The 26365-nt window shown below is 31.8% G+C and overlaps 3 protein-coding genes across 8 annotated transcripts in view; 1 reads left to right on the forward strand and 2 right to left on the reverse strand.

The window, feature by feature from the left end:
- LOC106777353 (methanol O-anthraniloyltransferase) overlaps positions 1-572 on the reverse strand; it is a 2959-nt gene extending 2387 nt beyond the window's left edge. Inside the window, exon 1 of the mRNA XM_014664931.2 lies at positions 82-572. Coding sequence (XP_014520417.1) covers positions 82-525 — 444 coding nt within the window. The 5' untranslated portion in view covers positions 526-572. The remainder of the gene's footprint in view (positions 1-81) is intronic.
- A 4024-nt stretch (positions 573-4596) lies between these two features.
- Positions 4597-7757, reverse strand: LOC106776704 (probable LRR receptor-like serine/threonine-protein kinase At3g47570). Its single transcript, XM_022775692.1, has 3 exons — positions 7620-7757; positions 5045-7535; positions 4597-4949 (listed from the first exon to the last, which is right to left on the reverse strand). Exons 1-3 carry the CDS (start codon positions 7755-7757, stop codon positions 4597-4599), a joined length of 2982 nt encoding a protein of 993 aa, XP_022631413.1.
- Positions 7758-19410: 11653 nt separating this feature from the next.
- Positions 19411-26333, forward strand: LOC106777615 (alkylated DNA repair protein alkB homolog 8). 6 transcript variants are annotated; one of them, XR_002666040.1, is made up of 10 exons: positions 19412-19584; positions 19693-19748; positions 19842-20011; positions 20677-20778; positions 20907-20993; positions 21218-21343; positions 21491-21781; positions 24934-24999; positions 25665-25780; positions 26059-26241. XR_002666040.1 is itself a non-coding variant. In XM_022775920.1 (8 exons), exons 2-8 carry the CDS (start codon positions 19712-19714, stop codon positions 26092-26094), a joined length of 1008 nt encoding a protein of 335 aa, XP_022631641.1. In that variant the 5' UTR covers positions 19412-19584; positions 19693-19711; the 3' UTR covers positions 26095-26241. The 6 variants fall into 6 exon arrangements, 3 of the variants coding, with proteins under 3 accessions (XP_022631642.1, XP_022631641.1, XP_022631640.1); XR_002666041.1 differs by having other exon boundaries at positions 19414-19584; positions 19693-20011; positions 21218-21248; positions 21582-21781; positions 26059-26333; XR_002666039.1 differs by having other exon boundaries at positions 19415-19584; positions 19693-20011; positions 26059-26329.
- The last annotated feature ends 32 nt before the right edge of the window (positions 26334-26365 follow it).

A 26365-nucleotide genomic window follows, 5' to 3' on the forward strand; every position in this document is an offset into this window, starting at 1 on the left:
ATATATATATATATATATATATATATATATATATATATATATATATATATATATATATAGTTATGTTTTGTATTTGATTACCTGAAAAAACAACAAAGGAGAGGCAAGAATTCCTTGAGATGCAGGCAGTTGATAGAGGAAGTGTTTCCTATGGAGACAAGGTGGTCCAATTGAGTCACCGAGCTCCTCCAATGCAACATCAGCCTGAGCTTCAACAAACATAACCCCCTCACCGCTGCACTCCACCACCAGCTTTCTGTTAGGCCCTTCCGCCACCCTCCCAGCCAAGGGATAGTAGTGAACAAGAGCTTCAGATATTCCCCTTTTTATGATCATCACAGGATCAAACTCCTTCATCGCCTCCTCCCTTTTATAGAACATGATGAAGGAGAGGTGCATGCGAAGCCCTTCGTGGTCATCAATGTCCGAAAGATGCTTTACTTCACTTCGAGTAGCTTTTGCCGCCACCACCAGCTCCGGTTCACTTCGCCTCACGGAAATTCCATCGCAACTGTTCCAAGCCATTTCCGCAATGCAATCTGCACAGACAAAAAGGAAGAAAACTCACCACACTGCTGTTTCTCACATGAAAACCAACTTCTTTGTATCATTCTACTTATAAAACCATAAATGTCAACTTCTTTGTTGCTACATAAAAGTTAGATAAATGTCACATCTATTTTCATAATTGTTATATTATTATAACAGTACTAATTAGTTGTATTTAAAACGTTGTTAAAGCGTCATTTTCTTATTAAATTTGAGTAGACTTTAGAAGAAAAAAAACAACTTTATTATCTTACGTATATTTATATTTATATTAAAATATAAATTAAATATATTGAATAAAATTCTATAATATTCTCACACTATCAAATAAAAAACACTCGCATACTAACTCAAAATAACAAATTTTAATTATATTTATTTCAATTTATAACTTAAAAATATTCTAGTTTAATAAAATAACTGCGACTTTATGTTCAGTTACACTCCATTGCCATTTGTTTTATTTTATTATTAAAATGTTGTTTCTAAGTGATCCAGCTATCAACATATAATTTGCCAATATAAAATGGGGCATCTTGTATTTCTGTATTAAAATAATGACATGATTTACGGAAATGATGAGTCCCTAACAAGTTAATTATTTTCTTTTTATGATGAAAGATTATAACGTAAAGGGAAACAAAAACGTGATAAGCATGGTGATAGAGAAGAATACAATCAATTGTTGAAAATTTACTTTTTGATATTATTCTTACTTACTTTTTACTCTTTTTTTCTTTCTTAAAAATCTACAAAACTTTATAATTTTTAGACCATTTTATCCTTATACTCTGTGTCAAATGAATGTAAAAGTATGTCATAATATTATTATTTTTAATCGTTAGGAAAGAAAAACAAGTAAGTTCATGAGTCCAATTCTAAGATTTTAAAAAATAATTTTGAAATTGAAAACTAATTTATGCAAAATATACTGAAATAAATATTTTTTCCTAGATATTTTCTCTGTATTTTCCTAGAATACAGCCATAATAATGAACATCATAAATCATCGATTTTTTCTTCAGATATTATATTCCGACCTTCTTCCCAAACTTCCTTTACTTTTGGGTTTTCTATTGTCTCAGTCAAAGCACGTATAAAAAGTAGGAAAAGTAAAGAACTTCCTTTACTTTGGTATCCTATTGTCTCATCAATAAAATATCATTTAAAAAGTAGGGAAAGTTGTGTAAAATAACAACCATGATGTTGTATAAAAAAAAATCGCTAAAAAGATTTTAATTTAACTTATAATTATTAACATCGGTTAAATTGTGAGTAGAATCTAATATGACATAAAAGATTATTTTAAAAAAAATATAAAAAGGTAAAATTATGTTTAATTTTTTTAATAGATAAATATTTATATTTGTTTAATATGTATTAAATAAAATAAAAAAGATTTGTGTCATGTTAATATTATTTATCTAATATTTTATATTTATTTAACTTAATTTATATTAAGTGAATGTTAATTATAAAAAATTTAAAATAAATAAAGTTAGTGTTGGATTTGTAAATATTAATCTTATTTATTTCTAATATTTAATTTATTCAAGTTAGTATGGCTTAAATAGATGATAACCATAAAAAAATTAAATAAGTATTAAAAGTAAATAAGGTTAATTTTGGATTAGTGAAGATTTACTTTTAATTAATTTATATAAATTGCCGTAACCATATACTAAGTTACGTTTTGAATTTGTATATGTTTTTCATATTGAATATGGAGTATAAATTATTCTTAATCTAAAAACTTAGATTTAAAGATATAAAGATAACAAATCTTTTCACTCCTAATTTGATTTTCTAAGTTTCTTTATAAATCTTATCATTTTTATTTTCTTTCTTCATATTCATAAATCTTCTTATATTCTAATTGATTAATAAAGAGAATATTTCTGAATGTCAAAAAAATTGTTTTAAACTAACATAAATAATGATTCCGGTTATTTTGTCATAAACTTCGAAAACATTCATGAATTAAACACTCCTATGAACAAATTTAACAAGCAATAACAAATTAAACAAGAAAATTATAAATTGCATTATCATTATAAGAAAGCAACTATAGGAATCTATAATTTTAACTTATAAATGTTGCTCAAACACTTTGCAAGCAACTTCATTTCTTAAAAGAAATCATGACAGATCTTAAAAGTTTCATCCCATGTGAGTGAATGATAGAAGCTAACACTATTTTAACTCTGTGGCATAAAAAAAAATGGTGAGCGAAAGAAATAACCAATAATAAAAATCTTTAAGTAATTCACAAAATTTGTAGTTAAAACAATTATACCTACAAACAAAAATTTGTAGATAAATTAGTCGTAGTATTTATGGATTTATTTATAAATAATTACTTATATGTTTTTCATTAGATAATTATATACATATAAATCCATTTCATAATTATAAATAGATAAATTTTTAAATAATTACTTTTGAATAAATGTATCGGTAAATTACCTAGAAATAAATTATTAGGTAATTTATTTTACATATTTAATTATATTGTTTTATCATGTAGTTGTATGATTAATATGTGTATAGTATGATCATTCAATCAATCACTAATCGAACGATCAACAACCTACAGTCTTGTATGAGTCGGTCGATGAACTGATCGGTTGGAGAACAATTACATTAACCCTAAGCTATATCATCACTGTTTGGACCGTAATTATGACAGTACTAATTCGAAACTCATCTTGAAATCTATAAATACATAATTGATATTTAGGTAGTTAATGGTATTGATTGCACATTTTAAGCAAATATTCACTTTAGCATAATGCATAGAATAATGATATTTAGACAACATTTTTTTGACAACATTCGAACATTTATTACGTGTCAATCTGTATATAACACTCTAGTGTGATCGAACTAACCATTAAACCTTGTTGACCTAAGTTTGGAGATCTCCAAAGAAGTAAACTTAACCTCCTGTATAAGTAATTAACAAAATTTATAGTTAAGACAATTATACATACAGACAAAAATCTGTAAATAAATTAGTCATAACTAATGTTATTTATGAATTTATTCGTAAATAATTACTTATAGATTTTTCATTAAATAATTATATATAAATAAATTTATTAATAATTTATTTTACATATAAATCTTTAAGTAATTTATTTTACATATTTAATTATGTTGTTTTTTTATGTAGTTGTATGATTAAAATTTCTCATAAAATTATAAATAATTACTACAAAAATACAAATATAAAGAATTTATAATATATAATTGTATGCTTAAAACAAATAATTAAACATTCATATTTAAGGTTAAAAATGTCAAAAAATTTAAACATTATTATAAAATCCAACCATCTTAATAAAAAAACATACAATCATGTGATAATATATGACAAAAGTTCCTAGCAGTAATAATAGTATTTAAAGTTCTCTAACACTAATCATCAGTATAAGCACGAAGTGAATTATGTTGTTCTTTATCATTTTAAACTTTTTGATTATCCTGCACTTGATTTTATTACTGTTGAGTATTTAGTACGTAGCTGAATTTTTTTTTCAACAACGAAAACAAAACGAATAACAGTCTAAACAACACTAGCAACAACAAATCCTCTTTTGTTAACTACAGGAATGAAAGTACCCAAAGTAGGATCCAAAGCACCAAGTCCAATACTAACAACTGGGCAACTAATCCTGTTTATTTAGTCAAAACAAAAACATAATCAAATCAATCTTTTGTTAGTTAGGCCTTGTTCACTTGAGTGGATTTGAAAGAGAAGTAACTGAGTCGATTTGAGAGATTTGAAGATAATTTTTCTTTTGTTTACTTGAGCAAATTTGGAGGTAAACGAGTGGATTTAGAAGTAAAATTTCTGAAAATCAGTGTAGGATTTAATTTATGTGATAGATTAAAAAAAATTTACTTCCAAATTCACTCTTGTTTACTTCCAAATTCACTCAAATAAACAAAAAAAAATTATCTTCAAATCTTCTTAAATCCACTCAATTACTCTCTCTCAAATCTACTCAAGTGAAGAAAGCTTTGATTATCTTTGTGGTTTTTTCATGATGAAAATGAACTTTTGATCAAATGAAGCTCCCTAATGACATCAACCATACTCATTCTTTCTTTCGGCAACTCCTTTGAACAAGCAAGTGCAATCCTAAAAAGTGATAGTAAGCATTTCTCTACAGAAGGATGCATTGGAAGAAGATTTTGGCTATCATTTGGAAGAATAGTTGGGTCCACAATCTGAGAAAGGTGGTTTGGAATTGAAATTTTGACGTAGTTATGGAGATTAAGACCATCTTCAAACATTTCATCTATTGGTCTTCTTCCTGTCAACATTTCCAAAACAATAATTCCAAAGCTGTACACGTCGCCTTCTGCAGACACTTCTGATCCCATTCCATATTCTGAAATTGGTTAAATGCAAAAGAGAAATTGATCAAATCAAAACAATGAAGTTAAATGCAGAAGAGAACAAGATTTCGTAACATAAACAATGTACCTGGAGGAGCATAACCAATTGTGCCCTTTATTTCAATGGTGCTAGTTTGTTTTGGAGAAACTGCAATAGTTGTGAGTCTTCTAGCTAAACCAAAGTCGCTTACATGAGCTACCAAACAATCATCGAGAAGAACATTGTTTGGCTTCAAATCACAGTGAATAATGGCTTGCCCACATTCGTAGTGAAGATAGTGAATAGCAGAAGCAACATCAATGATAATGTTTAATCTTTGGTCAATGTTTAATGATCTAGCGGGCTGCTTTGAAGTTTCTATTTCTGGATGCAACCATCTTTCTAGGCTTCCATTTATCATGTACTCAAAAACAAGAGCTTTGAATTCTTGGCCTCTGTGATCTATGCTAGAACAACATGTTACAGTCTTGACCAAGTTTCGATGCCTAATATTTTTCAAGGCATTACATTCGGCAATGAAACTCTTTTGAGCTCCCTTCTGTTGAAGGTTTACAACCTTTATGGCTACAACATTTTCTTCTCCTTCTAACTCAATAGTCCCTTTGTATACGGAGCCAAAACTTCCAGATCCTATCAAATTTTTAACTGAAAACCCATCGGTTCCTTGGTGTAGGTTTTGGTATGAAACCTTATCCACTGGGTCTATAATTGGCAAATCAGACGATGGATTTTTGTGGTTTCTTATCCTCAACCGGTAGATAGATACAAAAAATGGCAGAATGAGAAGAAAAACTACTGCACTAACTACCACCATTGTGATCCATAGAAAATTCAAGTGCTTTGCAGGTTTCTTACCTTTGATAGGACACGGTGGTAGATGCAACTGTGAAACACCCCCACAGAGATTATTGTTCCCAGCCATGGCTAACTCACTTGCATTTTGAAAGACACCTTCCAGTGGTACTTCACCTTCCAACATGTTAAAAGATACATTGAAGTATTCTAAGAAAGAAATATTTTGTAGATCCTTAGGAATTGATCCATTCAGAAGATTTCGTGACATGTCTAATACTCGAAGACCTTTGAGTGAAGCCAGAGAGGAAGGTATGATTCCATGAAAGGAATTTCCTTGCAGACAAAGGTACTCCAAGCTTATACAGTCTCCAATGGTTTCAGGAATTTCACCAGACAGATTATTTTCGGCCACACTCATCTTCCCAATATTTTTTAACCGGCCAACTTCATCAGGAAGCCTGCCACTCAGTGAATTTTGTGACAAGTCCAGTAAGTTTGTTAACGAGAAAAGAGTAAAAACCTCTAAGGGTATGCTTCCTACAAGGTTGTTTTTCCAAAGGTTAAGGTATTGCAAATTTTGACAGTTTCCTATACTTGGAGGAATCTTTCCTTCAAACATATTTTCTGCCATGCCCAAATAATACAACTGAGTTAGGTTGCCTATAAAATCTGGAATATCTCCTGTCAACTTGTTCCTACTTAACTCCAACTTTTGTAGTTTCTGGAACTTCCCAAAAGTGGCTGGAATAGCTCCTTCAAAGTGGTTAATTTCCATGGTCAAGATAGTTAAGCTAACTAGATTGCCTATTTCTGCAGGAATTTTTCCTGATATGTGATTACCCCCAAGATATAATTGACTAAGTTTGGTGGATAAATTTCCCATAAAATTCGGCAAACTACCTCCAAAACTATTATAGGAAATAGAAACCACTTCCAACTTGCTGCAATTGGCTAAGGATTTTAAAAACTCCAAGTCCTTTGTCGTGTTGTCCCCTAAGTTATTGCTATACAGACTAAGGAACCAAAGGTATTGCAGCTTTCCAAGACTTGGAACTTGGCCCTCTAAATGATTTGTACCAACATCAAGTGTTTGGAGGACAGATGAATTTGCAATGGAAGTTGGGATTGAACCTGAGATATGATTCCCACCAACAAGGAATTCTCGGAGATTAGGGAGAGTGTGGAACATGTTTGGTGGAAGGGAGCCATTAAATTGATTGTCTGCAGCTGAAATAATGGTAAGAGATGACATATTGTAAAGACAAGAAGGAAATGTACCTATCAGCTTGTTGACATGCAATGACATCAATGACAAGTTTTTGAGGAGACAAATTTCTTGTGGAATATTTCCCTCGAAGTAATTGACACCGATTGAGAGAGAAACAAGAGATGAAAGATTCCCTATGGAAGATGGGATTACTCCTGTGAGATTGTTTACTGCCAAGGTCAGTTCTTGAAGCTTTTTCAGGTAGCCAATTTCCATTGGTATTTCACCAATCAAATTGTTACCAAACAAGTGTAACTCTCTAAGGTTAGAACATCTTGTCAAGTTTGCAGGTATTTCTCCTTTCAAAGAGTTATTGGTGAGAGATAGGTTTTGTAACTGTAACAACCGACCCAGTTCTTGTGGAATTTTTCCACAAAAGCTGTTGTTTCCAAGGTTAAGCCTGGTTAGGAAAGAGAGATTGCCTATATGGGGTGGTATGAGACCTTGTAACTGTTTTCCTTCTAGGTTTAACTCTATAACTCTTTGATTCATGGAATCACATGTAACTCCAGGCCAGGTGCAAAAATGGATGGAACTATTCCAAGAGGCAATGATTTTGTAAGGATCATTTGATATTGATTCCTTAAATTTGAGCAGCACCAAATGGTCGGTCTGGTTTCCCAATATAGAGGCAGCAGTGCTTGGGACACACAAGAGAGAGTTGATAATAAAGAAGACAAGCATGGGAAGACATGCTACAGAACAAAACGATGGAAAAAGGACAGAAAAAGTGTTCATTTCGTTCAGAGTACAAGACAGTACAGATAGATTTTGGAAATGATTTAGGTAGGTAGACAGATATCTAGGATGATCCGAATGCTATTTGTCTTTGGTTGGAAACATTAGTCTCTGACACAGGAAGGACTTAAATAGTAGAGTTCATGATGGGAATTAATTTTAATTTTAATGGCCTGTAATTACGTTCACACATAACTACATGTGTGTTCCTAACTACTAGCTTTCTGAATGTATCAGTTAAAAAATTAGTCAACCATATATTACATGAAATTACATTGAAACTTACTCTAATGATGCCAGCATGCCAACATTCCCTTATTATAAAGTTTTCACATTTAACATTTTGAAGATTACTTCTCAATCCTTTTTAAAGGATAAAGGAAACATATTTTTGTTTTACATGCAATGATAAAAGCTAGGATGGGTCCCACTTTTTTTAACATTTATTAAAATGAAAAGATAATTTAGAAAGGAAAAACTGAACAGTAACTTGTTATTTGTGTGTTTTTGTCACGACGTGAACATGTCAATGTATCAGTGTCATTTTTTTCTAAAGAAAAAAAGTTACTTTGATATGAATCCTTAAAAAAACATTCATATGACACGGTGAGTCTCACTTTTTTTTAAGATTTATTAAAGGTGAAAGGGTAATTTTGGAAGAAAAAACTGAACAGTAGAGTGTCATTTGAGTGTTTTCGCCACGTGGACGTGTCAATGTATCACTGGCCTTTTTCTAAAGAAAAAAAGAGAAGTTCTCCCTGCACCTCACCAAGTTTGTCCTGCACCTCCCATTATTTTTATATTTCCCATTCGATCCTTGAAAAAGCAAACTCTTTTTCACTGCCGCATTTCATATCTTAAAATCCCTACACCCCCTTCTTCTTTCTTCTCCTTTGCTTTCTCCACTCTCTCCTTGCATGTGGTAGAACTCCTCCTCCCTCTTTTGTCTGTCACCCGTCCAGGTTAGTTATTTTTCCTACATCTTGTTCATGTTGTGGATCTGTAAATTTTAGTAAATTTCTTCTTCAGTGCTCGTATTTTCTTCCTTACTGTCATGAAAACTGGGTGTATGAAACCTGGGAGATGTAGGTTAACCGCAAATGAAACTGCGGTTAACGCCTGCCGCACTACGAAGTGCGGATTTGATGGCGCCGCAGCTGGATCAGCGGCTGATGGCAACCACAGTTGGTTCTGCGATTGGTTGGTTTTGGGTGCATGTTGGATGTCCGCAGTTCGCACTGCGGCTAAAGTGCAACGCTGTTCGTTTTGCGGTGTCATTTATCTTTCTTTTTCTCTTCCTTCCTCAACTGTGTCGAGTTGCAGGAATTGTTCTCCTTGAATCAGGTTGTTGGTGTGGATGGTCATAGGGTTTTGGAGACTACTATGAAAGTTGGAAATTTGTTCATTGTGCCAAGGATTTTTGTTGTGTCCAAGATTGCTGCCTCTAATGGCCTCGAGTGGTTCTCTATCATCACTACCCCAAATTCTGTATTTATTCATCTGGCTGGAAGTATTGGGGCATGGAAGTATTGGGGCATGGAAGGCTCTTTCACCATCGGTTCTGTAGGTAGCTTGCAACGTGGATGAAGAACTTGAGAAACTCTTTCGTTCAAAGAGGAATGCAGATGCCATTTTCCTCCCTTTCCAAATTGAAGTGGCACAGAACTAGCATTATATTACATTTATATGTATTTATATGGTTGAAACTATTTAAGGCAGGAGGAAGGAGGTGAGGGGGGTGCATAGTCAGACAAAAGTATTTCATTAAATAGGATTTGACTTTATTAAATGAAGGATAAAATGGTAAAATTTGAGGTGCAGGAAGAATGAGGTGAGGTGCAGGGAGGAACACTCAGAAAAAAATTACTTTGAAGAGAACCCTTAAAAAAATATTCATATGACACGGTGGGTCCCACTTTTTTTTAACATTTATTAAGGATAAAAGGGTAATTTTGGAAGGAAAAACTGAACAGTAGAATGTCATCTGAGTATTTTTGCCACATGGGCGTGTCAATGTATCAATGTCCTTTTTCTAAAGAAAAAAATCACTTTGACAAGGATCCTTAAAAAAACATTCATATGACACAGTGGGTCCCACTTTTTTTTAACATTTATTTAAAGATAAAAAGGTAATTTTTGAAGGAAAAACTGAACAATAGCGTGTAATTTGAGTATTTTCACTGTGTGGGCGTGTCAATGTATCAATGCCTTTTTTTAAAAGGAAAAAATTATTTTGACATAGACCCTTAAAAAAACACTTATATGACATAGTGAGTCCCACTTTTCTTCAATATTTATTAAGAATGAAAAGGTAATTTTTGAAAAAAAAAAACTGAACAATAGAATATTATTTGAGTGTTTTCGCCATGTAAACGTGTCAATGTATCAATATCTTCTTCTAAAATGTAATTTTAGACTGTTAGATATAAAATTTCTATCATAAAATGATAAAAAGAATCAAAACATTAAAAGTTCAAAAATTTAATATTCATTCTTTATTCAGAACAAAAGGCGATTATAAGTAATTTTGTTTAGTAAAATAATTAATTCAAAATTTGTAGAAAAGTGTGGGCTTGTGTCATTCTCAAATCAACAGCATTCAAATGGTCAAATAACAACAATATTAATCTTTTACTAAAATATTAATAAATAATTATAAGTGCACCAAAGTGCTTAATGTATATGCATTATATCAACTATTCATAATAGCATTTTATGCAAAGAACTTTGAACTAACCTATTCTACTTGTACCAACTCCACCTGAATATATAGATTTTGTGTGTGTGGATATGTATGTATATATACAACTTACAACCATTGTCACGATTTTTTCAACCTCGTATTTTCCAGGTGGTTATGATTCTTAGGAGACAGATTTTGTGTGATGCAGCCATAAAGGAATCGCATTAAGGTTGCTGTGTGGTGAGACAAAAAGAATTAACTAAGATCAAGCAAGTTTCCACTGAGGCAAATATTGGAATCATCATCATCATCATGTTTTAGCACTTAGTCAAATCAGATTACGTGCTTTAATTCTTCATTCCGATCCCAAAAGGCTTATTTATTTGAATAGATTTGAAGAGAGTAATTGAAAGGATTTGATGATAAATTTTTTTTATTATTTATTTGAATAGATTTAGAAGTAAGTGAGAGTGAATTTGGAAGTAAATTTTTTTAATCTATCATATAAATTAAATCCTACACTAATTCTTACAAATTTTACTTTCAAATTTATTCTTACTTACCTCCAAATTTATTCAAATAAATAACAAAAATTACCTTCAAATCTTTTGAAATATTTTAATTACTCTCCTCAAAATCCACTCAAGTGAATAAGAAGAAAATGACGAAAGAAAACAAACTTATATATTTGAGAAAATGGAATAAATAAGGCATTATCATAGAACTTTAGTGGTAAAAAAGGAATGATGTTTTGCCAAACTCTATCTACAACTACTTATTCACCGAATCACCAATAATATAAAAACAGGACGAAAAGTAAAATACTGACTGTAATCATTTTTAAATAACAGATCATTTCACAAACCACAATTCTTTCAACTTACAAACCCTTTTCAATTTTCCTTTCCAATAGAAGGACATTAACGTGATGCAACAATACCACAACGAATCATTTACTTTTTCCACTTGCAGTCAACAATATATTTTATCAATCAAAGTTAAAAGCAAGTTAAAGTTGACAAACACATCAATACATCGAAGATGGGATTAGATACTAATAAATTTTATTATGATATATTTTTCATAACTTTTATACTATCTTAAAAGGTAAACTTTAAATATAATTTAACTCTACAAAACTAATTTTAAGAAGATTAAATTTATATTTATTTATATATTATAAATTCATTTTATCTATATACATCTCACAATTTTAAAAATTGAGCTTGTTATGTTTAATTGATGTGAAATTTTTTAATACAATTTCAAAAAGGGTGTTGCTCCCTACACCTCTCCAAGTGGGACTTGTACCTTCCCATTAATTTAATTTATTTCAAAAATAGTTTATATCTCTCCACTATTTTCTTTATTCCAAAAATACCCTACACCTCTCCACTATCCTTAACCATCTTTTTCTTTCTCTCTCTACATTAATGGACCATTCACGTGGTTCAGATTTGAATTTGTAACCTACTACAAAATATAAAATTCAGAGTAAACTTTAATAGTAGTACTTCTACCATTTCCATTTTATAAAATTAAAAGTTAGATGCAAATACAAAATAATAAACATAAAAATATTAATAGTAAATAATGATATATTATTATTATTATTATTATTATTATTATTATTATTATTATTATTATATACTAACTTTATAATGACAAAAGAACTAAATAAATTCTAAATCTTTAACAAATAACTTTTTTTATATTTTAAGTATTTAATAATATTTTTATATTATTTATCTAATAAATTAAATATTTTATTCAAGTTATTTGAGTCAAACATGTCGGTGAGATAAAACATAATATAATGTTAAAAATTATAGATATTATATGTAAAAAAAAAATACATGTATATAAACATTTTTCTAGAAATTTAGAACAAAATTTTACCATTTATTAAGTAATTTAAAAAAATATATATATTCAACAACAAAAATAAGATTGAATCAAATTTATTTAAGAAAATATATCTAACTTCATTTAAGTCATGTAAATGCTTCATTAATAAGCCATTATGCTCCATTAATGTAGAGAGAGAAAGAAAAAGATGGTTAAAGATAGTGGGGAGGTGTAGGGTATTTTTTGAATAAAAGAAAATAGTGAGGAGATGTAGAATAATTTTGAAATAAATTAAATTAATGGGGAGGTACAGATCTCACTTGGGAAGGTGTAGGGAGCAACACCCTTTCAAAAAATCTTAGTTTTATAATGGGAAACAAAACTTATAAGGGATAGGATAGTCCATAACTGGATCCATCAATGTTTTTTTTTTAAGTTTGTTATTTGATAATAGAGTTAATGATGGATATTGTTGGTGATTGTTGGAAGTTTCCACGTTAATTAATGATATCAGTCATTCATATAATGTAAATCTCATTTTACATAATGGTTTTGTGAGATTAGTTTATCATAACAATTTTTTTTTTTTAATTTGTTAGATCTATTATTTTGTGTGCTATGAACTCCTATCATACTATTCATTTAATATAAAAAGTAATTGTTCATTATATAAATTAATTTTATAAACTATATTTTTTATTATCTAAAATAGTCTCTATTATTAATAAATTTTTTAATTCATTTGTGAATTATATTTTAAATTTTAGCTACCAAAATTTGAGTTACTTTTAAAAATTAATCTCTATTTTTAATTATAAATATAATGAATAATGGTTTTTTTCTCACTAAATATGATTGTCAATTATATATTAAAAAGTCATCAAATTTATTATGTTACAAGACATTCATACTATAATTTAAGTTGCGTATTTAAAATTCAAAATATAATTTATATTTTCAAAGATGTTTATTAATTTTAAATTTAGGGTTAAATATGTTTTTAGTCTCTATACTTTAGGGCGATTTTGGTTTTAATCCCTCTTTCAAACTAAAGTAGAATTTAGTCTTTCAATTTTAGAAAACTCTGGTTTTAATCTTTGTTACCAAATTTTTTTTAACTTTATTTGTTGTTTTCTCAGTTAACATTGAAGCAAAAATGTGACAAACAGTGTAAACAATCTAAATGCTATAATGAAACGCAAAACAACAAATAAAGTTAAAAAAAATTTGGTAACAAAGATTAAAACCAGAGTTTTCTAAAATTGAAAGACTAAATTCTACTTTAGTTTGAAAGAGGGATTAAAACCAAAATCGCCCTAAAGTATAGAGACTAAAAACATATTTAACCCTTTAGTATAAAAGGCATTAACTTTATATAAAACACATAATAATATTGTAAAGATAATATAGCTCCAAATAAATGAAGCAAATGTAGAGTGAGTTGTGGTGTTAAGATCACTTACCCAACAACAATGTAAACTGAATTGGAATCTCTCCCACCACTTAAAAAACTAACATTATCATGATCATTTTTTCTAATACAAAATTAATAGTGACATTGAATAGTTGGATTTTGCCAAATCAACTTATCTAAGTCTTGTATACAAAACACGTTAAAAATTTCCATTTGTAATAATTTAATTAATAATCAAATTTTCCATCAATATATAAATATTAAAGTCCAATAATGGGTTATATTTTATTGAAGTAAAGTACTCGATGCAACACAGGCGTGTATTATTTTAACAGTAAGGCTTTTTGTCACACATGTATCACAGTTTATATCACAAAGTTAAAATTGATTCCATTTTTGTTTGAAAATTATTTATCAAATGTGATACTTTAACTGTGATCTTTTCACACTTTTTTATTCACTTTTTCATAAAAATAATCTGCCATTAAATTATAAATTCTGATTTGTTAATCAAAACGTGCTTATTTATTAATACTTATTAATATTATTATTGATTTTATGTAATTGAGACAGCATAAAGAATTTTAATTTGCAAGTTTATGGTGAAACTTGAAAGAACACAGGAAGGTTCGTCTTTTGTCATTTTAATTATTATATTATTTGGCAACAGTATATATATATCCTAAGAGATGATATTATATATTGTTAAAATATTTTTTCTACGGGAAAATGTATTACTGTAAAAAAAATAGTTAAGAGTTTCATGAATTTTCATTTAAATATAGATTTATTATCAAAATCAGAAAAAATTATCACACCCTGCTAACATACACATTAATGTGTATCTATTAATCTTTATTACTTTATTTGTAACTTTTTGCCAAAATTAATTTTATGATTAAAATATTTTATTCAAAGATTCAAATGCTATATATTTAAGATATATTATTCTAACACGAATGTTTCTTTTGATAGTTATTGGAAAAAATCTTCTCACATTAGAAGAATTTTTGTAATTACGATTGACTAAATTTATCACTGAATTTTATCGTTTAATTTTAAAATTTAAACTCTAATCAGAAATATTTATTAGTAATAAATTTGTTGGTAACTATAACTATCCTATTTTTTTATATACATCCTTATAATTGTAAATAATATTATATCACATTAGTAATAATAAGTAATTATAATTAAATAGTGTTACATTTCAGTTCTTTAAATTAGAGAATATTTTATCTGAAATGATTAAAACCACTCATAAATACTTGAAAATATGATTAAGAATTTAATACAGATTTTTTAAATGACTAAAACACATCATCCAAAATTTCTATACTAACTATTCTTCTGCATATACATAATATATTATTATCATAGATATAAAATAACCAAATCATACAAAAATGTAAAGGTGAGTTAATTATCACAAAATAATTTCTAATTAAAAAATATCATAATTTTGATCAAAATCTTAAAATAGAATATTTAAGATGTATATAAAAATAAATATAAAATCAATCAATTAAAATCTAACCACCAATAAATATATATATATATATATATATATATATATATATATATATATATATATAAATGTTTAGACTTTTTTTTAGAAGACTAATATTTACACTTTTTTCGGAAGACTAATATATTGAGTGAACTCGTAAGACTTTATACTTGTCATTTTCATCTTCATCTCTTCTTTTTCTATAATAATAACTCAAGTAGAACATCATATACTTTATTCGATATTAAAAGAATTAACTTCATTAGTTTTTTTAGTATGATCCTCTTTCATATTATTCTATGAAGTCTCTCATCACCTATAGTTATCATCCTCTATATGAATTAGATATTAGTAGAGTCAGGATAGTTTCACATAATAAATCCTCTCAGTACAGTTGAACTCATCCTAGATTAACATTTCTATTTGAAAATAACTAATTTTCAATTCTAAAACTAATATCTTCACATATACATAGTTATTGTCAAAAATATGATAATACAATCATAACCATAACATGTAGTACACAAGAAAAATTATTTAGCAAGATATAAACATACTTTTAGTATATGGAACGTTATAGTAGACCAGTTTTATGCAATTTCAAGATTTCTTTTTACTTTAAGGTTTTTAATTCTTATCCACACTTGATCACAAGTATAAACAAATACTAATACCACATTTTTATATATAATATTATATATAAAAAGCACACATTATACCACTTTCAACACTACATTTTCTAATGAGTTTTTCTTATAGAAGGATTATCTTTGGATCCTATAAAAGAAGAACTTAAGGAAGAGCCATTGCAATTCAAAAGACTTATGATAAGGTCAAGGAGCAAACACTTAAAAGAGAAATTCTCCTTAAGGCTCATGAAGCTCCATGAAGTTTTTAACTTAATTGAAATAAAGATTATGGCTTGGAGCACCCTTATAAAATAGTATAGGTAATTAAAAATTTTATAGTCTTATTTTAATTTTGTAAGTTTATTGGGCGAATAGTTTGTTTTTGTTTTTAAATTTTCAAGTTGCTATTGGGCTCAATGTCTTTGAACTTTCTTTTAAAGTTTTTTAAGTTGTTTAAACATTTGTGCCTATATAAAGGGGAACAAAATGCATATGTAGACATCTTGGTTGGTCAATATATGAATTTTGATTCAGTAAGTGAGAATTCTCTTGGCTCTTGAATTGGAACTTTGATTCTTATCAAAGATGAATTTCATTGTGGTGAATCTTCCTTGACTTATCAATCTATTAGATTGTGGCATCTCCAATTCTTGTTCTTATCAAAGATGACAATCTTTGTGGTGAATCTTCATTTATTTATCAATCTGCTAGATTGTTGCATCATTTTGTCTTATTCGACGATTTTCTTGATTTATTTTTTATTTTGCCTCTTGAGGATTCAAATTCAGAATGATTGTACTCTTTCCTAGATAAGATCGTAGCATCTGATACTATAGTGTATCATCTGATATCCAGATTGTATCATCCGGTATCTAAAGCAAGGTTTTGGTTTTAATTTTCTCTTCTATCTTAATTTTTCTATCATATAAAAAAGAAATCTTGAATATTTGTGTTCTTTGCTTGTTTTGAAATTTTATTAAGTTCATTGTTTTTAGAATTTTGTAAGGATTAAAACCCAAAAGGTTTTATTCAATTTCGTTGAGTTTTTAACCTTTTTCATGTTCTTTGTATAAATTGTGTAATTCTACATTTGATTTGTTTAAATTATCCGTTATTGTGTTTTTTTGTTAATTGTAGTTCTAATTAACTGTTTACTCTGATTTCCCATGAGTTTTGGTGTTTGAAGAGCAATTTGTTTAGTTTTCTTTATTTGTGTGTTGAACTGCCAAATTGAAAAGAAAAGAAAGAATAATGAATCCAAAAGGAAACAAATATATATTGAAAGAGAAGAAAAAGAAAAAAAGTAAGGAGCCAAGAGAAAAAGAAAAATGAAGAGTTCAACACAAGTTTTACTGTATTTTTTTGTTTTTGTTTGTGGTTTATTGATTTATTGAATTGCAATCAATCTTTTTCTCAAAGTATATGTGTTGTCTCGTTTAAATTTTTGGGGTACTCATATTATTTTCTAATTTTATAATTTTTGTGTCTTTTAAAATGCCTTGATATTTTGTCTAGAGTTTTGTATTTTTGACCTCTTAAGTCAATATTTAGATCTCGTAACATTATTTTACATTCTTCGTTCACTCTTGACTTAAACTAATGGAGTTCTTTGCTAAGGGATAACAATAATTTGAGTGATAAGAGGTAAGATAGTATATTCGAGAAAAAGTCTATAAATGTGATACACAAGTGAAATTTGAGAGAAACACTTAAAAGAGTGGTGAATCTTCATTGACTTATCAATATATTAGATTCTAGTGTCTCCATCTCTATCCTATTCTACATTCTTCTCTCGTTTTATTTTATTTATGTTTCCTGAGGATTCAAATTTAGAACAATTGTACTATTTCTTGGATATGATCGTATCATCTGGCACTAGAGCATATCTTTATCATCTCCTATCTCTACTTTTATAAACACTACGCTTAACAATTCACTTATGTCCCCAACTATATGTCATAAATCCAACTGGTTTTAAATCAAAATCTCCAACCATGAACTCGAGATCAAACGCTACGAAAAGGATTTATAAACTTCTCAATTGTAAATACCATAATAAACTCCACATTCCTTATTAATCTAACTCCTCTTAACCTCATATTTCATGTTTCCAAATCATTACAATTTATTCAACTGTTTACTACATTCAATTTCCCAAACAATAGAATTATAAAAAGAATTAACTTTCCTTACCTTGTCTAGCAGTGCTCTCATCTTTTAAATAGAGTCGCATGTGTACAAAATCCCTCTATCTACACAATCAAAAGCCTGATCAACAATCAAGACCAAATTTTAGAATCACTGTCCAAGAAAGTTTCATCAAGAACAAAAAAGATAACATCCACTCAAAACCGAGCTTGCATGTAAAAAAAATAAAAATAGGTTACTTTCATATAGAAAGACCAAAAATTAAACTACCTAAAAAGAAGAAATTGATCAAGGACTTTAGTGGAGTTCTTTGCTAAGAAAGAAGAAATATCGCTAGGATAGACTTTAACCACGACTCTGATATAGGAAAGTGTATTTTTAAGCCTAACTCAACCCCACAAAACCGACTTGTAAAGTAAGGTTTGCACCTCACTTATACATTATAATTTGATCTTATGTCTAATCGATGTGAGACTTCCAACATATCTCACCAAGGAAGAATAGAAAGCAACCTCATTTTATTGTTACCATTATGGTGCAATTGAAATAAGAAATTATAAAAGTATTATATATATATATATATATATATATATATATATCTACAAAATTTTACTCAAGTTCGTGAAAGCTGGTGTGATATTATGGTAAAGAAATCTTGCTAGCGAAACACAATTTTTCTTAAATTAAGTTGAAGTTGTGGTAAAATAATATGACTATAATATTTAAGTTGAAATTATGAAAATTTTATACTATTTAATTAAGGTTTAAATCTTTTTTTGTCCCTAAGTTATAAGCACGTGTTCAGTTTAGTCCTCTTTTTTAAAAATGTCAACCTTTGGTCCCTAAGTTATAAAAAGTGTATCAAATCAGTTCCAACCGTTAACGAAATCAATGAAATATGTACCAAGTTGTCATCTAGATATGGAGATTTTCCAACCTTCAAAGAGCCCACAAGTATGAAAGAATATAGATGGGACTGATTTGATACATATTTCATTGATTTCGTTAACAACTGGAACTGATTTGATACATTTTTTATAACTTAAAGGACCAAAAGTTGACATTTTTAAAAGCAATAACTAAACTGAACATCAGCTTATGGACAAAAAAGATTTAAACCTTTAATTAAAGTTAATGACCAAGGAAAGCCTTGAGAACATGAAACAATTTTAGTAATTTAATTCTGATTATAATATTGAAGTCATAGTATAATAGTATAATGGCACACTGGAAAAAAAAACTTTCTGTATCCATCCACTATTATAATATTCCAAATTCTTATTTTTCAACCTTTGCAGAAAATTTTCACAATACAATGTTTTACGTAGCTGCGACTAATTTCTGAAATATATGTAAAAAATTATATGAGGGTAATTAATTTCAATTTTTTGTTCAAAAGTTAGGAAAGAAAACGAAATGGAGCTAAACGGGGGTGCAGATAGCATCTTCCAACCGATAGATTAATTTGACCCAATACAGATTCAAATCCTTCTTTGATTTGGTGTAGGTTGTATGAGCTTGATTGCGCAGCACACACAGCAATAAAGCTTGGATTCGGCAAAATTGAAACTTGATTCTTACCCTCATCAGTGGAAGTGCGTATTCATATTATTCCATTATAGTTTTTCCTGATCCTCAACTGGGTCGAACCAAAACAAGTCCTTCGATGGTTCTAATGAAAGTTGTCTGATTTATTTATGCAGCTTCGATGTGGGTATTGATATGAGTATGCCAAGGTTTGGGCGTCCGAAGAATCATGGTGAGTTGAGTTCGAACCTTTACGTGGCCAATTGTGGGCCCGCAGTGGGGATTTCTGATGATGACATTGCATCTGTGTTCTGCAAATTTGGAGAGCTTAAGGGAGTTTATGCAGCAGATGAGAGTGGGACACGTGTCATTGTGGCCTATGCTGAAGAAGGCTCTGCACAAGCTGCCTTGGAGGCATTACATGGACGCCCATGTCCTGAACTTGGAGGTCGATCCATGCATATCCGTTATTCCGTGCTTCAGCCAATAATACAGGTGCTACTACTAACACCACTCATTTCACTATAAATTGGTTCATGTTTATATTTAGGGCTGTCTAATTATTACAGCTTTATTTGCATTATTTCATTTACATTCTATTTGATTGGAATAATAGAGTATGTTTGGACGAGATTTTCCATAAGGACTTTTAGGAGACAAAAATAAGAAAAGGAGTGAAATTCTTTTCTTCCCAAGTTAAAGTTAGATTATGCATAGACAAATTTGTAAGAGTTCTCTCTTATATTTAATTTACTTGTTTGAGGATATATAATGCATGCAATCCCTTCAATCGTAAAATTGTTGTGTACAGAAAGTTTGCTACCTTTTGCAATGACTACTTGAAGAGTCATGCTCATAATGATTTTTATTGGTTGACGATCATGCCACTCCTTATTTTATGTATTGTTCATAAAGCTTAATTTTGATAAACTATTAATGTGAAGGTCTTTAAACAGTCAATCAATAAAAAAACATCTTTGCTATGTTCTTTAAAGTAACTTCCATGTACAGACTACACCCATAAGTTTCTTAAAATTGTTTTAAATTAACAAGGTAAGGAAGGAGGAGGTTTGAGGAGGTTTGCATTTCTAACAAGCAATGGTGGTTTGTGGAATTTACATTCTTTATTCTAGTACTTACGAGTTTACATGTCTGTTCAGGATCAAGCTAGTGACTTGGTTCCTGTATCTATCTTTGCATCAGAAGTGAGCATTCCAGGCCTTTACCTAATTCATGACTTCATTAGTGCTAAAGAAGAAGAGGTTATGGACTTTTCATTCCGTATCAATGCAAATTGTTTAGCTTACCATGTTTGCATTTTCTGTTTGAAATAATTTCTTACTTATGTTGGTGCTTCCTGTACAAATTTTGGTCTTTTCTATCTTCTCAGGAACTGCTTCAGGCTGTTGACTGCAGGCCCTGGAACAGTCTTGCAAAAAGAAGGGTTCAACACTACGGTTATGAGTTTCGTTATGATGTGAGTTTCAAGGATTATTTAGATTTCTCATTATCTGTTTTTGTTGTGCTTAAATTAGAGGGGGTCCAACCTTTTTTTGCAGACAACTAAATAATTACTTTATGAGATTGATGATCTTATTCCAAACCGCTTGGAAATGTGCTATATTTTAACAAATGGGCTGCTGAGTATTGTGAGAAGATTGATTAATCTATACTCTCTTTCCATTTCATTTGGCTTTGCAGACTAGGAACGTTAATACAAGGCATTGCTTAGGTGAACTTCCGTCATTTGTTTCTCCAATACTAGAAAGAATTTCATCATGTCCAAGTTTCAAGAATATTAAAAATATAGTTTTGGACCAACTTACGGTATTCATACTTTCTAGTACTCCGTAATTGTTTAATCCAGTGATAAATTGATGCTATTATTAGTTCATTTATAAGGGAAAATGAGTTATTGCATATAATCAATACTGTTTATGATGTTCTAAGTTAATTGTTGTTATGCACCACCAGGTAAATGAGTACCCACCTGGAGTGGGTCTGTCCCCTCATATAGACACTCACTCTGCATTTGAAGATTTAATTTTCAGCCTTTCATTATCAGGGCCCTGTATAATGGAGTTCAGGCGGTATGAAAATGGAGATTGGCTTCCTAAAGTTGCCTCAAGTTCTATTGCAAAAACAGAAAATACTGAAGATCAATCAACTTTTAAAAGGAGAGCTATCTATCTTCCTCCTCGGTCTTTACTACTCTTGTCTGGAGAAGCACGTTATGCATGGCATCATTACATTCCACATCACAAGGTGTGATTATGCTGTGTCCTTTTACATGTGGAAAGAAATTGTTACATTTCAAAATCCTGTTTACTATCATGGTCTGAAAGTGGTTTATTTGTGGTCATTTAAATGGAAAAATCATGAAAAATAGATCTTAAAGGGCATGAGAATGCAAAAGCAAAACAACCTTTTTTTTTTGGCTCACTAGCAAGTCAAAAATTTTCCTAAATTTTAATATAAAATTAGTAAAAGATCCCATTTTCCAAGTAAAAGATCTCTTCTGCCTCTCGGCCTCATCGGGTTCTCGGCCAGTCGGCCCCAAGCTTCAACCGTTCGGTCATAGCATGACCTTTCAGGTAAATCTCTCAAACTTGGCTTCACAGGTATTTGGCCAACCATTCGGCCCCTAAAATCCATCCTTGACCAATCGACCAAGCAGTACGCAACAGAAACCCAAGTTGATGAACGAAGTATCACTCCTGTCAACTTGGTTGGGCGGTGAACGGCTACGCCCTGCCGCCCCCAACATTTTGAAGAAACCCAAGTTGATGAACAGAGTATCACTCCTGTCAACTTGGCCGGGCGGTGAATGGCTACGCCCTGCCGCCCCCAACATCCTAAAGAAACCCAAGTTGATGAACGGAGTTTCACTCCTGCTAACTTGGCTGGGAGGTGAACGGCTACGCCCTGCCGCCCCCAACATCCTGAAGGAACCCGAGTTGATGAACGGAGTATCACTCCTGTCAACTTGGTTGGGCGGTGAACGGCTACGCCCTGCCGCCCCAACATTTTGAAGAAACCCAAGTTGATGAACGGAGTATCACTCCTGTCAACTTGGTCGGGCGATGAATGGCTACGCCCCAACATCCTGAAGAAACCCAAGTTGGTGAATGGAGTATCACTCCTGTCAACTTGGCCGGACAGGAACGGCTACGCCCTGCCGCCCCCAACATCCTGAAGGAACCCTAGTTGATGAATAGAGTATCACTCCTGTCAACTTGGCCGGGCGGTGAACGGCTGTGCCCTGCTGCCCCCAACACACTAAGGATCGCCTATTTAAGGAAAGGGACATCGTCCAACTCTCGGCCTCCAAAGGCCTCGACATCTCGGCCATTCGGCCTCCAACTATCGGTCATCCATTGGCCTCCAGCATCTCGGCCATTCGGCCCTCAAGCTCTCGGCCTCCAAAGGCCTCAACTTCTCGGCCTCCAAGGCCTCAAACCGTTCGGCCATCAACTGGCCTCAAGCTCTCAGCCTTCAAGGCCTTCAAGGCCTCAACCTCTCGACCAACTGAATGGCCTCAAAACCGTTCGACCATCAACTGGCCTCAATCTCTCAGCCTCCAAAGGCCTCAAGCTCTCGGCCTCCAAAGGCCTCAACTTGTCGGCCTCCAAGGTCGTAAACCGTTCGGCCATCAACTGGCCTCAAGCTCTTGGCCTTCAAGGCCTCAATCTCTCGGCAACTTGAATGGTCTCAAAAAGTTCGGCCATCATTTGGTCCCAAGCTTCTCGGCCTTCAAGGCCTTAACCTCTCGGCCAACTGAATGACCTCAAAACCATTCGGCCATCATCTGGCCCCAAGCTTCTCGGCCTTTAAGGCCTCAACCTCTCGGCCAACTGAATGGCCTCAAAACCGTTCGGCCATCAACTGGCCTCAAACCGTTCGGCCATCATCTGGTCCCAAGCTTCTCGGCCTTCAAGGCCTTAACCTCTCGGCCAACTGAATGGCCTCAAAACCATTCGCCCATCAACTGACCTCAGGCTTCTCGGCCAACTGAGTGGCCTCAAAACTGTTCGGCCATCAATTGGCCTCAATCTCTCGACCTCCAAAGGCTTCAATTTCTCGGCCTTCAAGGCCTCAAACCATTCGACCATCAACTGGCCTCAACCTCTCGGCCTTCAAGACCTCAACTTCTCGGCCTTCAGGTACCGTTCGGCTATATCTCAGCCTCAACTACTCAGCTTCCCATGGTCTCAAGTTTGGCCATATTTTGGCCTTGAGCCCTCGATCATCTGACCTTAAACTCTTAGCAGAATTTGTCATCACCACTCAACCTAGGACGTTCGGCCTCAAGCTTCTCGGACTCCAAAACAAAGGCGACTTAGAGACGAAAGCAAAACGGATGAACCCGTCCTTTCCAGGAAGGCCATTTACAAAACCCTTTGCATCATTAATATCATGCTCGGGCTTGGGGGGCTGATGTACCGTACGGTCCTTCCACATGACCGTATGGTCCTTTCACGTAGTCGCATGGTCCTCCCACATGGCTGTCCGTGCGGTCCTCCCAGGCTATCCTCCCAAGCTATCCTCCCAGGCCAAACTCCCAGCCAGGATGTCCCTCCATAGCCGTCCACCTATGTCGCGCCAGCTGGTAATGACCCATTAAGTGCTTAATGAAGATTAAGGTGCGATTGGGCCATTATCAGGCCCACAAAAGGTAAAAGCCCATTACAACTCGTATAAATAAAGGTCCCAGGTATGTCTTCAGACCAGATTGCACTCGCTGCACATTATGTATTACTCTCTTCCCTTGATATTATCGTTAGGTCATTTACTGACTTGAGCGTGCCTTTGGCAAGTACTCGCTCACCCGGTCTAGAGAATGAGGAGGGAGAGCCAACTTGGAGCACGAGGAAACAACAAGAAACCGTTCGACCTTCAACAGGTGACCACCCTTCCTTTAGCAGACCGTTCGGCCTTCCATGCCAGGAAAAGTGTCCAGTCTCCATCGAACATCCGGCCTTCCACACCACTTGGAACGTTCCAGGCCTCTTCATCCTGTCTTCAACACTCGACACCACCTCATTCCCGAAACAAAATGTTAAGTTCATAATGTTTCTTTTGTTACTAGACAATCTGTATTTCTGAATGATGCTTTTCACATAGCACTTCAGATAAGCATGCTGGATTTATAAAAGAGCATATTAAAGACTCAAAACTGAATTCTGATGAACTTATAACCATTTACTCAATTAAGGTGCCTCCTGATAGTATCAGTCCCATAACTTTGCAGCTCTTTTCATGTGTTTCGTAGCAGGGCAACTTTATTGTCCTAATATCTAGCAATTTTTATTATATTCTAATATTAGCAGAAAACATGAAGATTGGTTTTTTACTTGAAGTGCATTTAGGTGTCTTGATAATATGTTTTTCCAACTAAATATATTGTCTCCCCACAGATAGATAAAGTTAATGGCAATGTCATTAGAAGGGCTTCAAGAAGAGTATCTTTTACATTTCGTAAGGTAAGTAGATGCCGTCTTATAAACACCATATTATTGTTTGTGATTCAGTATCTAGTACTTCAGCACAAGAACAAAAATATTGATAATGCATTTATTTCAGTAACTGTCATACCTCTTATGAAATCCTTTTTTATTGGACTTTTAAATTTGAAATGCACATTTCAGTATTTTTATTATTATTTTCTTTCTTAGTAAATATGATTAGTTTGCATTGGCTATAATTTTCCAAGGCAGTATTCCTTTAATCCATTAATTAGCAGGTTTGAGAGATGAAACACTACAAAAAAATTTCTTAACTAGCAACCAATTTTACAGAAAAAAAATAATTAGTTATTATAGTGATTAATTTAGATATCAATTTATAAATTTAAAATTATTGATATTTAAAATAGTTTCTATTATGGATAAAAAATTATAATTTTTCTTTTGGAAATTAGACTTTAAATGGTCTCTAACATTAGTTATCATGATTTTGATTATGAAAAGAATTAGTGTTTAAATCATTAATTAAATAGTGCATTTGACAGTGCAGAAATCTAAAGAAATATATATGTGCCTGCTTGCATAATTTTCTACTACAAAAATTAATAACTAATTGTTTGTTGCAAAGTTTGTCTTTCCTGTCTATATATATCATGTTAAAAACAAGGATTTGTGTGTATCAGGTTAGAGCAGGTTTGTGCAAATGTGATTTTTGTCAGTATTGTGATTCTCAAAGATAAGGTTTAACTGAGGCGGCAATGAGAACGATTAATTAAGAGTTGGACTGGTATAACCTGAGGTGTGTTCTGCATCTGTTTGCTGGTTCTTGATATTATAATACTCACGCACATGCAAGATGTTTCTTTGATTAGGAATATTTAATAGGTCACTACTTCTTCACAACCATAGCTTCATTCATTTACATTCATTGTCACTACCAGCCCTAACCCCAACATTTCTATGTCTAGTCCATTGTCACATTGGATTTTTTGTCATCTGATTGGTTTGATGAAATGTTTAATGCTTATAACTACTAACATGTGCATTTTTTTTGTTGGACGTGTCATAATGCTCCAGATATTCCACACAAGAGTATTCCATTTTCAGTGGTAACCAAATGGGCTTCCCTGGCATAACATTTCTTTCAAGGGTCGGATTCATATAACTCATTTTCAATTTTGTTTTGATTACATTACCAGCATTTGATGGAGAGCATTATGCTGACCAAATCTTTTAAATCATTCAGTTTTAAAGCAGTATAAATTTATGTAAATGGAAGTCTCGGTGAATCCACACAGTACAAAAAACAGCACATGAATGGAAAAGTGGTCATTTTATGCTGAATGGATTCGGAACCAACCAAATACTTTGGAATAATAATAAA

The sequence above is a fragment of the Vigna radiata genome, chromosome 11 (assembly GCF_000741045.1).
Source record: "Vigna radiata var. radiata cultivar VC1973A chromosome 11, Vradiata_ver6, whole genome shotgun sequence".
Classification (NCBI taxonomy): Eukaryota; Viridiplantae; Streptophyta; class Magnoliopsida; order Fabales; family Fabaceae; genus Vigna; species Vigna radiata.